Genomic DNA, 15,020 nt, shown 5'->3' on the forward strand with positions numbered 1-15,020 from the left:
GGTACTGAAGGCATTGTTGCTAAGTTTGCAGATGGTACAAAGATCTGTAGAGGGACAGGTAGTATTGAGTAAGCAAGGGGGCTGTAGAAGGACTTGGACAAGCTAGGAGAGTGGGCAATGAAGTGGCAAATGAAATACAATGTGGCAAAGTGTGAGGTTATGTGGAAGGAGGAATCTAGGCATAGACTATTTCTAAATGGGGAAATGCTTTGGAAAGCAGAAGCACAAAGGGACTTGGGAGCCCTTGTTCACGATTCTCTTAAGGTTAATGTGCAGGTTCAGTTGGCAGTTAAGAAGGCAAATGCAATGTTAGCATTCATGTGAACAGGGCTAGAATACAAGACTAGGGATGTACTTCTGAGGCTGTAAAAGGCTCAGGTCACACCCCATTTGGAGTATTGCGAACAGTTTTGGGCCCCATATCTAAGGAAGCATGTGCTGGCCTTGGACAGGGTCCAGAGGTGGTTCACAAGAATGAGCCCTGGAATGAAGAACTTGTCGTATGAGGAACTTTTGAGGACTCAGGGTCTGTACTCGTTGGAGTTTAGAAGGATGAGAGGGAATCTTATTGAAACTTACAAGATACTGCGAGGCCTGGATAGAGTGGACGTGGAGAGGTTGTTTCCACTTGCAGGAAAAACTAGAACCAGAGGACACCATCTCAGACTAAAGGGACGATCCTTTAAAACAGAAATGAGGAGGATTTATCAGCCAGGGGGTGGTGAATCTGTGGAACTCTTTGCCGCAGAAGGCTGTGGAGGCTAATTCACTGAGTGTCTTTAAAACAGAGATACATAGGTTCTTCATTAATAAGGGATCAGGGGTTATTTTATTTATTTTTATTAAATTTAGAGTATCCAATTCATTTCTTCCCAATTAAATGGGCAATTTAGCATGGCCAATCCACCTAGCCTGCACATCTTTGGGTTGTGGGGGAAAAACCCACGCAAACACGGGGAGAATGTGCAAACTACACACGGACAGTGACCCAGAGCCGGGATTGAACCTGGGACCTCGGCGCCGTGAGGCAGCAGGGCTAACCCACTGCGCCACTGTGCTGCCCCCTGGATCAGGGGTTATGGGGAGAAGGCAGGAGAATGAGGGTGAGAAAATATCAGCAATGATTGAATGGCAGAGCAGACTCGATGGGCCAAGTGGCCTAACTCTGCTCGTATGTCTTATGGTCTTATAATGTAGCGACCAGCATTGCACACAGTACTCCAGCTATGGCCTCATCAAAGTTCTATATAACTCCAACGTGACCTCCCTAATTTGCAATATATGCCTCGATCGATAAAGAAAAGTGTTCCATGTGCCCTTTTCGCTCCCCTATAAACAGTCTTCCTGCCATCAGAGACCTATTGGCAAATATACCCTGGTTCTTATGTTCCTCTGAACTTCCCAGTGTCAGGCCATTCATTGAATACTTCCTTGTCAAGTTGCTCCTTCCAAAGTCTGTCACCTCACACTTTTCAGGGTTAAATTCCATCTGCCACTTTTCTGCCCATTTGACCATCCGGTCTGTATCTTCCTCTAACCCAAGGCACTCAATCTCAGTGTTAACCACCCGGCCAATCATTATGTCACCTGCAAACTCATAGATCCTACCCCCCACATAGTCATCTATGACATACAATCATGGACCCAGCATAGATCCCTGTTCGACGCCACTGGACACTGGCTTCCAGTCACTAAAGCAGCCGTATGTCATCACCCTTTGTCTCCTGCAGCTACGCCAATTTTGAATCCACCTTATTAGGTTACCCTGTATCCCATGTGCATTTGCCTTCTTTATATGTCCCTATGTGGGAACTTGTCAAAGGCTTTGCTGAAATCCACATAAACAACATCAACTGCACTACCCTCATCGACACACCTAGTCACATGCTCAAATTCGTTAGGCATGACCTCCCTCTGACAAAGTCATGCTGACTATTCCTGATCGAGATTCTCACCTTCAGAATTTTCTCCAATATTTTCCCTATCACTGATGTGAAACTCATTGGTCTGTAGTTCCCTGGCTTATCTCTGCAACCTTTCTTAAATAGGGTGACCACATTTGCTGTTCTCCAGTCCTCGGGCATCTTCCCCGTGGCCAGAGAGGAATTAAAAATTTGGGTCAAAGCCTCGGCAATCTCCTCCCTCACCTCCTACAGCATCCTGGGACACAATTCATCCGGACCTGGAGATTTGTGCACTTTTAAACCTGCCAATACCTCGAATACCTTAACACTCCCCATGACAATTTGCTCAAGAACCTCACAGTCTCTCTCCCCGAGTTCCATATCTACCTCCTCATTCCTTTGCCTACTTTGTAATGGAAAGACAGGCTTTCCTGTGTATTCGACCATCTCTCATTAAGCAATAAGTGATCCTTGCATTGAGTCCACAGCACAGATGTCCAGCCCAACTGGACCATTTTCCACACAAGCCTCCTCCATCCTCTCTTCAACTCCCCCCATCAGCCTGTCCTCCTATTCCTTTCCCCTCCATATGCTTGTTAGCGACCTCTGAAATGCTTGAAAAAATACTCAACCTATAATTCTGAATTGGGATTAAAGGAACTTGCACCAGTGATAAATTCCTCTTTATTTGTTCCAACATTGTGATTTTGAGTATTGCTTTAACCCCTGCTCATCTGTTGCAACAATGTGATATTTGATTCCATTTTTTAACATCATCCATCCTTTCATATTAAGGTTCCAGTCCATTGTCAAGCATGGTAGCACAGTGGTTAGCACTGTTGCTTTACAGCGCCAGGGACCTGGGCTCAATTCTTGTCTTGGGGCACTGTCTGTGTGGAGTCTACGCGTTCTCCCCGTGTCTGCGTGGGTTTCCTCCGGGGGTTCTGGTTTCCTCCCACAAGTCCTGAAAGACGTGCTTGTTAGGTGAATTGGACATTCTGAATTCTCCCTCAACCCGAACAGGCGCTGGAATGTGGCGACTCGGGGATTTTCACAGTAGCTTCATTGCAGTGTTAATGTAAGCCTACTTGTGACACTAATAAAGATTATTATTTTTGCATTGTCAGCCTTGCTTGCTTTAAGAGCTGACAGTCTTCTGACCTTATTTCACGTTGAACACTTACAGACAATGTGCTAAGGAAATGCTGGAACACCCAGCAGGTCAGGCAGCGTATGTGGAGAGAACTGACGAGCTGGCTTTTAGGTTCAAAGAACAGGGAACTGTGAATAATTGGATAGCTGTCTCAAAGAGCAGACAGAGGTGTGATGGGCTGGATGGCCTCATTCTCTGCTGTATGATTCTACCTTTTAATTTGCGGTCAAACTAGATGTGCATTATATAGTTTAGCAAGGATCAGCCCACTTAAAGTACATTGTGCCAAGTTTCCAAATGATATTTATAGATCCAAATTATTCTCCCTGCCATCATCGATATAAAATTTCAACAATTGAAGGATCATCTGCTCTCATTTCTAATTTAATCATCTTCCCACCAGCCAGCCCTCCCATGAGCATCAATACATTAATTTTTGATTATAAAATATCATAGCATACCATTAAATTCTGATTTGTTTTCATCCTGTGCTGACAGTGTTATCTGCGAGCTTGTGTGTGTGCGAATTCATACAATGACAGCTTTATTGATTCAAGCAGAACCATATCAGTACTATATTATTGCTGGCCAAGTTTTCGATCAAGTTCAGTGCGCCTGATTATTGAAACAATTCTGTGCAGTTGTAACATACGAGCATTAATTTGACAGTTGCTTGAATTGAATATACAAATTAGTAGCAGCAATTGGTCCCTGAGCTTGCTCTTCATTCAATAGTATCATGGCTGCTCTGATTGTAACCTCAACCCACATTTACGTCTACCCCCAATAACACGGTAGTAGAGTGGTTAGCACTGTAGCTTCACAGCGCTAGGGTCCCAGGTTCAATTCCCGGCTTGGGTCACTGTCTGTGTGAAGTCTGCAGGTTCTCCCCGTGTCAGCGTGGGTTTCCTCCGGGTCCTCCGGTTTCCTCCCACAAGTTCCGAAAGACGCGCTTGATAGATGAATTGAACATTCTGAATTCTCCCTCTGTGTACTCTCACCACAGTACCCGAACAGACGCCGGAATGTGGCGACTAGGGGCTTTTCACAGTAACTTCATTGCAGTGTTAATGTAAGCCTACTTGTGACAATAAAGATTAAAGATTCTTATTAACCTTCCACCCCCTTGTTAATCAAAAATCTATCTTGCTCTGTCTGCTTTCACTGCCTTGTGAGAAAGAAACTTCTGGAGACTCATGACCTCAGAGAGAAAAATAAGTTCTCCTCATGTATGTCTTAAATATGCGATCCCTTATTTTTAAACTGTGACACCTGGTTCTAGATTCCCCTCAGTATCTTTAAGGTTTTGATCAAGTCGCCTCTTACTCTCTGAACTCCAGTGGATACAAGCCCAACCTCTCCAACCTTTCCTCATAGGATATCCCGCCCCTTCCTTGCAGCACGGTAGCATGGTGGTTAGCATAAATGCTTTACAGCTCCAGGGTCCCAGGTTCGATTCCCGGCTGGGTCACTGTCTGTGCGGAGTCTGCACGTCCTCCCCGTGTGTGCGTGGGTTTCCTCCGGGTGCTCCGGTTTCCTCCCACAGGGGGGAGGGGGGGGGGGGTTGTTCGGTTACGGGTATAGGGTGGATACGTGGGTTTGGGTAGGGTGATCATTGCTTGGCACAACATCGAGGGCCGAAGGGCCTGTTCTGTGCTGTACTGTTCTATGTCCTATGTTCCTGGTATTAGTCTTGTACACCTTCTCTGGACTGCTTCGAACAAATTTAAATTTTTCCTTTCGTGGTTCAGCGCTATGACACCCAGATCCCTCTGCACTTCAGAGCTCTGCAATCTCCCACCATTTAGATAATAAGCTTCTTTTTATTCCTTCTGCCAAAATTGACAATATTTTCCCACATTATATTCCATTTTCCAGATTTTTGCTCACTCACTTAACCTATGTCCGATTGTAACCTCCTTATGTCCTCTTTACAATTTACTTTCTGACTTTTTAAAAATTCATTCATGGGACGTGGGTGTCACAGGCTGTGCCAGCATTTATTGCCCATCCCTAATTGCCCTTGAGGGGGCAGTTCAGAGTCAACCCCATCGCTGTGGGTCTGGAGTCACATTTCAGCCAGACCAGGTAAGGACGGTAGATCTCGTTCCCTGAAGGGTATGAGTGAACCAGATGGGATTTTACAATCATCAACAATGGTTTCATATACATCAGTAGACTTTTAATTCCAGATTTTATTGAATTAAAATTTCACCATCTGCGTGGCGGGATTTGAACCTGGGTCCCCAGAGCATTACTCTGGGTCTCTGGTTTACTAGTCCAGTGATGCCACCTCCTCCCTGTCGTTATTATTGTATCATCAAATTTAGTGATCATACCTTCAGTCCCTTCATCCATGTCATGTATATCAATTGTAAAACGTTGAGGCCCCAGCATTGATCCCTGTGGTACATGACTTATTCCATCCTTCAACGAATTCCAATAAATTGATTAAATATGAATTCCCTTTCACAAAACCAGCTTGACTCTGTCTGATTGCCTTGAATTTTAGTTGAAAAAGGCACAGCGTGTGGACACATTCTATTTTCTATTCACACACAAGGCCCTGTCATTTGCAAACAAAAAGATTATATCCACACACTGCCCCTTTCTTAACAAAAGAAAAGCTTGGGAGACAGCCATTCCCTCATTCATTCCCCATGACAATGCCTTGACCAATGAGAGTAGTCGTGCCTGGTTGGAATTTAAACAAATCTTGGCAGTTAACTGTTCCCTACTGCATTTTCCATGGAAATACCTCTATCGACCAATGTTCACTTGCCAACTATTCAACACCCTCTTCTGTTGTAGTAAAATTGCTGTTCTATTTGAGAATTATCATTTTTGTGGTTCTATTCTGATGAGTACATGATGCAAAGTTTGATAGCCATTGCTTTTTTTCAGCAATACTGAAGCATTTTTTTAAACCAGCGAGAAGTTTTATGAGATGGTTATCTTGAGTCCCAGGTGATTGTTCCCAATCCTGATTTTTACATTGTTAATGGTAGTATGTTAATATCTTTTAGCCTGGTAAATCTAATTATCCTTTCAATTCTTCTTCTTTTCTGACTAGGAAGACTATGCATATACATCATGTAATTAAAAGAGGATATTTACAAATAGAAACTATTTGTATATTATCCAGAAACTAAACATGATGCAATGTTGTATCATCATGGAAGCAGTTAACACATTTGTTTTGTGTTCGTTTGCCAACATTTGAGGAAGTGACAATGCTTGCATTCATTAAAGAATAACTGGCATTTATATAGAGTTTTTCGCAATCTCATGATACATCAAAATATTTTACAGCTACTGAGGTACTTCAGTTCATGCACAACAAACAGCAATGTGATAATGAACAGGTGACCGCACAGTAGCACAATGGTTAGCACAGTTGCTTCACAGCTCCAGGGTCTCAGGTTCGAATCCGTGCTTGGGTCACTGTGTGGAGTTTGCAATTTCTCCCCGTGTTTGCGTGGGTTTCCTCCGGGTGCTCAGGTTTCCCCCCACAGTCCAAAGATGTGTGGGTTTGGTGGATTGGCCATGATACATTACCCTTAGTGTCCAAAATGATGGGTTACGGGGAAAGGGTGGAGGTGTGGGCTTAAGTGGGGTGCTCTTTCCAAGACCCGCTGCAGACTCGATGGGCCGAATGGCCTCCTTCTGCACTGTAAATTCTATGATTCTGTGGCCTAGTTTGATGATGCCGGTTTAGGGCAAATATTGTTAAGGACAGCAGGGTGAATGATTCATTTTGCAACTGTTGTCTTTTATTTTTTTTTAAATTATTTTATTGCCATTTTCCACATTTATAAACAGTTATATACATTTTTTTTAACCGTGGTAATTTGCTTTATTGCACAGAACGGTTTATCTTGTCCTTCCTTTAATTAACTTTATATACATTTTGCTGCCTTCTGGCTTGGCCTATGGTCCCTTCCATCCCCACCCACCCACCCTCCCCTGCCCACCCCCTGCCCCTTCCTTGTGTCCTCCTCCTTCCCGTCCCTTTTCATCCCCCCCCCACCGTCGATTTTGGTGTTTGCTTTGTGATCGGCGAGGCGGGAGGGGGTGGGGGGGGGGGGGGGGGGGTTGCTGCCCCCTCTCCCACTTCTCCTTTTTTGTGACTTTACAGCCTTGGAGATGAAGATTGGGAGGGATCGAAACAGGAAGAGGAACCTCGGCCCACCTCTGTAGGTCCCTTTTTACTTCCTCCACCAGGCTGGTCAGGTTGCACTGTGGATCTGTGTCCACTCTCTGGCTATCTGGATCCCCAGGTAACGGAATCTGTTCTGGGCCATTTTAAATGGGAGCCCCTTCAGCTCTGCCCCTCTCCCCTTTGGGTTCACTGGGAATGGCTCACTTTTGCCCAGGTCACGTTTGTCGCCCGAGAAGGTTCCAAACTCTTTCAGGATCTGCTGTATTGCCTTCAGTCCCTCCTGTGGCTTTGAGACATAGAGGAGCAGGTCATCCGCATGGAGTGAGGCTCTGTACTCTCTGTCTCCTCTCCGGATGCCTTTCCAGCTTATGAAATGAAATGAAATTAAATGAAATGAATGAAATTAAATGAAAATCACTTATTGTCACAAGTAGGCTTCAAATGAAGTTACTGTGAAAAGCCCCTAGTCGCCACATTCCAGCGCCTGGTACGGGAATTGAACCGTGCTGCTGGCCTGCCTTGGTCTGCTTTCAAAGCCAGCGATTTAGCCCTGTGCTAAACCAGCCCGTATCTGTGCTAAACCAACCCTTTTCGGGTCCCACAGGACTATCGCCAGGGGTTTGAGCGCTGGAGCGAACAATAGTGGGGACAGTAGGCAGCCGTGTCTTGTTCCTCTCTGCAGCTGGAGGCATTCAGAGCTGGTGGTGTCAATTTGGATGCTCACCTTGGGAGCGTTGTATAGGAGTCTCACCCAGGCGGTGAATCCCGTTCCTAGCCCACACTGTTTCACTACCTCGAGGAGGTACTTCCATTCGACCTATTCTGCGTCCAGGGAGATGAGAGGTACCAGGGACTGCAAGATCCCTATAAAGTGTTTTGTTCCACTTTGAAACATTGAATTAATTTTAAGTTGCAATGATGAGAAGGGAGATGGAGCTGAACGCAATGAACCTCAAGGGTGTCTGATTAAAAATTGAAACAGACTTTCTAACCTGGTGCCGATAATTGGCAAAGTCGCTTTTGGAATCTTCTGTGCACTGCGGGCACTGTTCCCTCAACTGTTCCCTTGGATAGGGTTAAATGAACAGTGACAAATATAATTAGAAGCCTCAAACTGCTATCTCTCAGTATGTGATGGACTGTGGTTGAATCTGTGAGCACGATCGTCTTGTAGGGACGACAGAGATTGGCCAAGAGTCCTCAAGGATGGGACTTCCTGTTCCTGAGGAGTGCAAATCCCACTCCCGCTTTGTTGAGGCCAACCCCAGCATAGAATCACCGCCAGGCAGCCCTTTATAAAGTCGGTGGGCTGACGACTGACTTTTCTACTGAGGCAGACCGGCCCACTTAAAATTCAACCCTACCTTTCAAAATAATTCCATTGGCTGTCAAGTCCTTTGCGACATCAGGTGGCCATGAAAAGCCACCTAAATAAATGCAGGTTTTCCTTTCCATCTGTTGTTCAATATATCATGATTCCATTATTTGCTAATGCTGTGAGTTCCCTTTCCACTGCAGATGATTCCAAACCAACCGAGGAGGAGCCATTACAAAATGCTGTCAAAAGTGATTCTGCAGTCATTGGAGGTAGGAAATAAAGATGTGCTATCATTCAAGTCTTTAAAATGATAGGGTCGAAGAAGGAATTGATTTGCTGTGTTTTGAGGAGCTGAAAGGGCAACTCTTGTCACTCCGTGAATGGTGCAAATACAAGCCAAGATCGGCATCCTAGTATTGGGAGATGGAGTAACGATGTAAAAAACTGGATTATTCATCCATAAGGCAGCAATGCAAGGTAATAAGGAAAGAACGAGACAAGGGAATGACTCGAGGATAAAAAATACAACATATTGGGCCATCAGGGAGTCACGGTGTCACAGTGGTTAGCACTACTGCCTCATAGCTCCAGGGTCCCGGGTTCAATTCCGGCCTCGGGTGACTATCTGTGTGGAGTTTTCATTCTCTCCCCGTGCCTGCGCGGGTTTCCTCTGGGTACTCTGGTTTCCTCCCACAGTCTAAAGATGTGCAGGTTCGGTGGATTGGCCATGCATAATTGCCCCTTAGTGTCCAAAACATTAGTTTAGGTTATTCAGTTACTGGGATAGGGTGAAGGCGTGGGTTTAAGTAGGGTGCTCTTTCCAAGGGCCGGTGCAGGCTCGAAGGGCCAAATGACCTCCTTCGGCGCTGTAAATTCTATGATTCTACTTATGATTCGGGGTGACGATCAGCATCAGATTGCCACGCCATATCCACTTACCTGCACTGAGATACTTCAGTGCCTGTCTCACCGACCTTGCTGACTCGGTCAGGCCAGCTGAGATTGAGGCAGCGCAGCCGGTCCCAGCAGGAGTAAGAGGAGGCAGGGCGAAGACAAAAAGAAGACAAGCAACAAGCGTAGCTGTATCAAAATAACAATGATTTTGGTTTGCAAAGAAAAGGGGGGAAAAAAAACTAAAATGGTATTTCTTTTCTACTGACAGGTGTTATAGCGATTGTGATTTTTGTCATCCTCTGCATCTTTGCTATAACGGGACGCTTGTTATACCGGAACAAAGCCACTTATCAAAATAATGAGCCAAAAAGAACAGACTACGCTGAGAATGTCGATGCTGCACTGAAGAACCACACCAATTACCAGGATTCTGTAAGCGAAGGCAGGAAGGAGTATTTCATCTGACAGTGATACAGGCTCTCCTCATTACGACAGTTACAACGACAGATTAATAACACTACAGCCAGGACTCGCTGTCCCGTGCCATGGGTTAGCTCCAGACTTTGCAGACTAAATGGCCAAAAGTTAGCACAAAATACAATGGCATATGACAAATGACTCGTTTATTGTTTACCTGACACAACAGGGATGTAATCTATTATTTCCTGCTAATTAAATGCCAGCTCAGGGGAGTAGATTGAAGAATCCACAAATTTTAGGTTACAAAAACAGCAGCTATTAAAAAAAACAATGTATCGACACTCCTCCTGAGAGTGATGTAAAACATTAACATGAACTTTTAAATGTAACTTTTAAATGGTTTATCTTCACAGGATTTATTTCTGTACCTTTTTTTCTGGAGAGACCAATTTATTTATTCATTCAGCTGATTAAGTGTCAATAGGTTAACAAGCTGGTTACTGTGCTAGTTTATGGTGAGATCTGCATTCTTTCTAAGCAATTGATTTACTATTGCTAATTTGGTGATCTAACAGACTATTAGATGAAGCTAAGCCTCTCCGGTCATAATTGCTTATATTATAGTATTAGCCTAAAGAACTCCCAGCAGGTTCCCTTCAAAACTAGAAACTACTGTTAATTAAACGCAATAAATCATAATAAACAATATTGCAATCTATTAAGATCGGAAGCTAAAGTCTAGCAGGTTAACTGAGAAGCTTTAGTCAGTTAAGTTCCAGCTGTGCCCCAACACACTCACAACCCTTGTACTTTACCATCGTGAGCATATATACGAGTGGGCGACTGACCACGACATACACGGCAGGACTTACAGCAAGCAGACTTGGATTGACAGCAAACAATACCCAGCAAACAAAGTCTCTATCACACCGCAAACAGGGTTTATTCTCCAGCTGAGTGCAGTGAGGATAGTTAACATGGAAAAACTGTGTGTGCAAAATAAATCCCAGTCACCTACAGAAGGGATATATTCCGGTATGGTTGTTGAGAGAATTAGCTAATTCTCTCCATTCTGGTTGTGATTAGTGTTGCCTTCTCTGGACTTTGGCGAAGTGCGGTGCGTTTCAATGAGGGGAGAGTGTGCTTCCCTTGGTTAACCAGATAAACAAAATCAGTAAACCATGGGAATCAATTAAAACGCAGCTCTGCAGATACTGCGTCAAAATAAGCAGAATCGCAAGGGAAACTTCAAATATCAAAACAAAAATGTGATTGAAAGAGAGTGCGTGCATGCACTCTCATCAAGCAAACAGAAATTCTAGTTATATGGACTTCCTGATAGTTTGAATGAGACACAGAAATAAGGTGGTCAGTTTCAGATAACTTGTGGACCAGTCAACGGTTCTTTTAAAAGATTCATTGTCAATTACTCCCCAAAGTTTGAACTTGACTTACAAATGCGAAAATGTAAAGGAAAACTACGTTGTTATCTTGCCAAATGGAAATAATGGAATGTTCCTCGCTGACCATGAGGGGTGAAATCACTGGAAAATTCCAAATTTTAAATCTTGCAAGGGACACTTAAAGATGTATCTGTGTGTTTTTCTCATGTTTAAGCGATGCCTTTGATGATATTAGGACACATGACCATGAGCGACAGACTGGAGATCTATGATCCATTAGCAGTATATATGGTTAATGAGAACGCTTCCATAGGTGGAGACACAGAGCAGGGCTGGAAGAGAAGACAGTGAACTAAAGGCGGAGGAAATCAAATGGAGTAAAGACAAGACAGTTTGTAGGAAGCAGGTTCAAGAAACGGTGGATTTTCTAAATTCTTTTAGCTGGGCGACATAAGGGTTGCATGTTATTTTCACAGTCTCTGGGCACAAGCTCAGCATGGAAACATATGACGTGGAGGCCATTCAGCCACTCAAACCTGTCTAACCCTTCACTCTGTTCTCTGTCTTTACTCCATCTGCATGTCCTGATTCCATAATTGCTAATACTCTCTTGGCTGACAGAAACTCTTGCTTACAGAGTCCTGATTGATTTACAGCATACCCTCCTGACAGATATAAACCCAGTCAATCACAGTTATCATGAGGTGCGAAGGCAACACCAAGGATTTGCATTTGTATACTGACTCTAACCATAGTAAAATTTCCCAAGGCATTTCATAATAGCATTATCGAACAAAGATTGACATCAAGCCACATAACAAGATATTGGAACAAAGCAGTAGGAAGGACCCAAAGGGAGGATAAAGAGCAAAGAGTTTCATGGCTGAACTTACAAGGCAAAGGCTTCATTGGCAGCGGAAGATAGTAGATGTTTTAAAGACTAGTTCATGGGATGTTCTCATCACTAACAGTATCAATATTTATTGCTCATCCCTGATTCCCCTTGAAAAGGTGTTGGTGAGCCGGTATCTTAAACTGTTCCAGCCTAAAATGCTGACAGGAAGTGACAGAACTCTGAACCAGTGACAATGAGGGAACAGCGATACAGTTCCAAGTCAGGATGGTGCATAACCTGCGAAACATGGAGGTGAGGTGGTGGTGTTCCCACGCACGTGCTATCCTTGACCTTCTAGGTGCTGGAGGTTGTGGGTTTGGGACCCGCTATCGAAAACCCTTTAGCGAGTTGTTGCAGCGCATCTGGAATATGATGCACACAGCTGCCACAGTGGATGGAGTGAATGTCCAAGAGCAACAGGTGGGGTGCTAACAAATGGATTGCTTTGTCCTGGCTAGTGTTAAATGTCACGAGCTGCACCCAGCCAGTGCCTTGACAATGCTTTGGGGAGCCAGGAGCTGTGCAACTCACTGCAGAATGGCCAACTTCCGTGACTGCTCTTGCAGTCACTATTTTTTGTGGCAGGTCCCATTAAGTTAATGGTGGCCTCCAAGGCGTTGATGATGGGGAATTCAATGATAGTCATAGCAATGAATATAGAGGCGAGGTGGTTAGGCTCTTTCTTGTTTGAGATGGTCATTGCCTGGCACTTCTGTGGTTTCAAACGTTACTTGCAGACTGATTACAATCAGAGATGTTAAAGGGGCCAGAAAGTGGAGCACAGATATCCAGAGGGTTATAGGAACAGAGGAGGTTACAGAGATAGAGGGGGGAGGGAAATAGATGGAAATTAAATCAAGGATGACCATTTTAAAATCAAGGCATTGCTTGATCAGGAACCATGGGAAGGTCTGCTGGTCGCTTTGGACTCGAGAAGCAGAGGACACAATCTCAGATTAAAGGGACGATCCTTTAAAACAGAGATGAGGAAGAATTTCTTCAGCCAGAGGGTGGTGAATCTGTGGAACTCTTTGTCGCAGGAGGCTGTGGAGGACAAATCACTGAGTGTCTTTACGACAGAGATAGGTTCTTGATTAATAAGGGGTTCTGGGGAGAAGGTAGGAGAATGGGGATGAGAAAAATATCAGCCGTGATTGAATGGCGGAGCAGACCCGATGGCCAAGTGGCCTAACTCTGCTCCTATGTCTTATGGTCTTATGACTCCAACAGCCCCGATTCCTGCCTCGAGTTAGAATCAGGCCTCGAGTCTAAAAAAAAGCAAATCAAAGTCAGAAACTGAAACTACAGAATGCCTCCGAATCAAAGATGAAGACAACACAGAACCAAACACAGTCCTGTTGGAAGAACTAAGCCATCTTCTTAGGGAACGAATCTGATGCTTTCTCTGAGCAAAGCAAATGTTCCCCGTGGCTATTTAGAACTGCAAATGGCCAAACAACAAAATGGGATTTTAAAACAGAACAACCTTCCTGTAGATAATGTGTAATTAAATGTTTTACTATTACATCAATAAATGAGATACTTGATAAATGCTCGAATACCAGACACAAATATTCAATTCAGAAGTTTGACCAAAATAATTATTGTATTGGTTGAAGCATCTCATTGTAAATTTAGCAGCCGATAACTTTTGTTGATTCACTGTTGGATTAAAGGAATTCAATTTGTGACAGTATGAATTATTTGTATTCTCTAAATGCTTAAACTGCAACTCAACATATGGGATAAACGATGTTACAAATCAAGCATTCGTGTATTTAATCCAAACTTATAATACATGTGTTGGAAGACATTATCAAATTGTGAAATAAGCACTTGGTGTTCTTCCTGTAACTTGCGTCTTAAAACTCTGATGGTTGCTAAAATGCCACATGGTTACCCACAGACTTAATGATCCTTTAACCGAATCTTACCCACTAATAAAGCTTCTCAGGCACAAGGGGCGCGATTCTCCGCAAATGCGGAGAGTCATAAAGGCTGCCGTGAAACTGGCTGTGTTTCACGGCAGCCTCCGCACCCCCTCCCGGGACCCGATTCTCCCCCCCGGGCGGGGCTAGCAGCGCGGCCCCGTGAAGCACGGCATCGCGGGCTTAGCGACCGTTGCTAAGCCCGCGCGCTAAGCGTCACGGCGGCTGACGCGCACGATGACGTCAGCCGCGCATGCGCGGGTTGGACGGCTCCAACCCGCGCATGCGCGGATGACGTCATCATGCATATGCGTCAAACCCGCGCATGCGCGGGCCGTCATGCCCCTCAGCCGCCCCACGGACTGATCCTGTGAGGCGTCTGAGGAACAAATACTGCGCGGGTATCGGACCCGCTGCCCGCGATCGGTGCCCACCGATCGCAGGCCCATGCCACCCTTACCACGGCCGTGCCAATCGGTGCCATGGTTGTCCGGGATGGCACTTTGCGGCCGTTTTCACGAACGGAGAGAGCAGGTGTGTTTGCGTTCGTGAAAACGGCCGTAAAGGCCTGGGAACTCGGCCCATCGGCCTGGGGAGAATCGCTGTTCGCCGTAAAAAATGGCGAGCAGCGATTCGTGCCGTGGGGCGGCCGTGGGGGGGGGGGGGAGAATAGCGGGAGGGCGGGTCAAATGTCGGGAAGGCCCTCCCGCTATTCTCCGACCCGTCGTGGGCAGCGGAGAATCGCGCCCAAGTATTTTCCACAACGTTCTTATGGGAACAAAATTGAAGCACACATTTGTCTGTATGTGGTACATATATGGTAGCACAGTGGTTAGCAGTGTTGCTTCACAGCGCCAAGGTTCCAGGTTCGATTCCCAACTTGGATCACTGGGCAGGATTCTCCGACCCCCCAGCCGGGTCGGAGTATCGCTCGGTTGGGGGG

The 15,020-nt window shown here is 45.1% G+C and overlaps 1 protein-coding gene across 1 annotated transcript in view; it reads left to right on the forward strand.

The window, feature by feature from the left end:
• The window catches only part of LOC119962140 (contactin-associated protein-like 5), a 1,413,266-nt gene extending 1,399,653 nt beyond the window's left edge, over positions 1 to 13,613 (forward strand). Inside the window, exons 23-24 of the mRNA XM_038790064.1 lie at positions 8,738 to 8,806; positions 9,700 to 13,613. Coding sequence (XP_038645992.1) covers positions 8,738 to 8,806; positions 9,700 to 9,896 — 266 coding nt within the window. The 3' untranslated portion in view covers positions 9,897 to 13,613. The remainder of the gene's footprint in view (positions 1 to 8,737; positions 8,807 to 9,699) is intronic.
• The last annotated feature ends 1,407 nt before the right edge of the window (positions 13,614 to 15,020 follow it).

This window comes from Scyliorhinus canicula, chromosome 2, assembly GCF_902713615.1.
Source record: "Scyliorhinus canicula chromosome 2, sScyCan1.1, whole genome shotgun sequence".
In the NCBI taxonomy this organism is placed as follows: domain Eukaryota; kingdom Metazoa; phylum Chordata; class Chondrichthyes; order Carcharhiniformes; family Scyliorhinidae; genus Scyliorhinus; species Scyliorhinus canicula.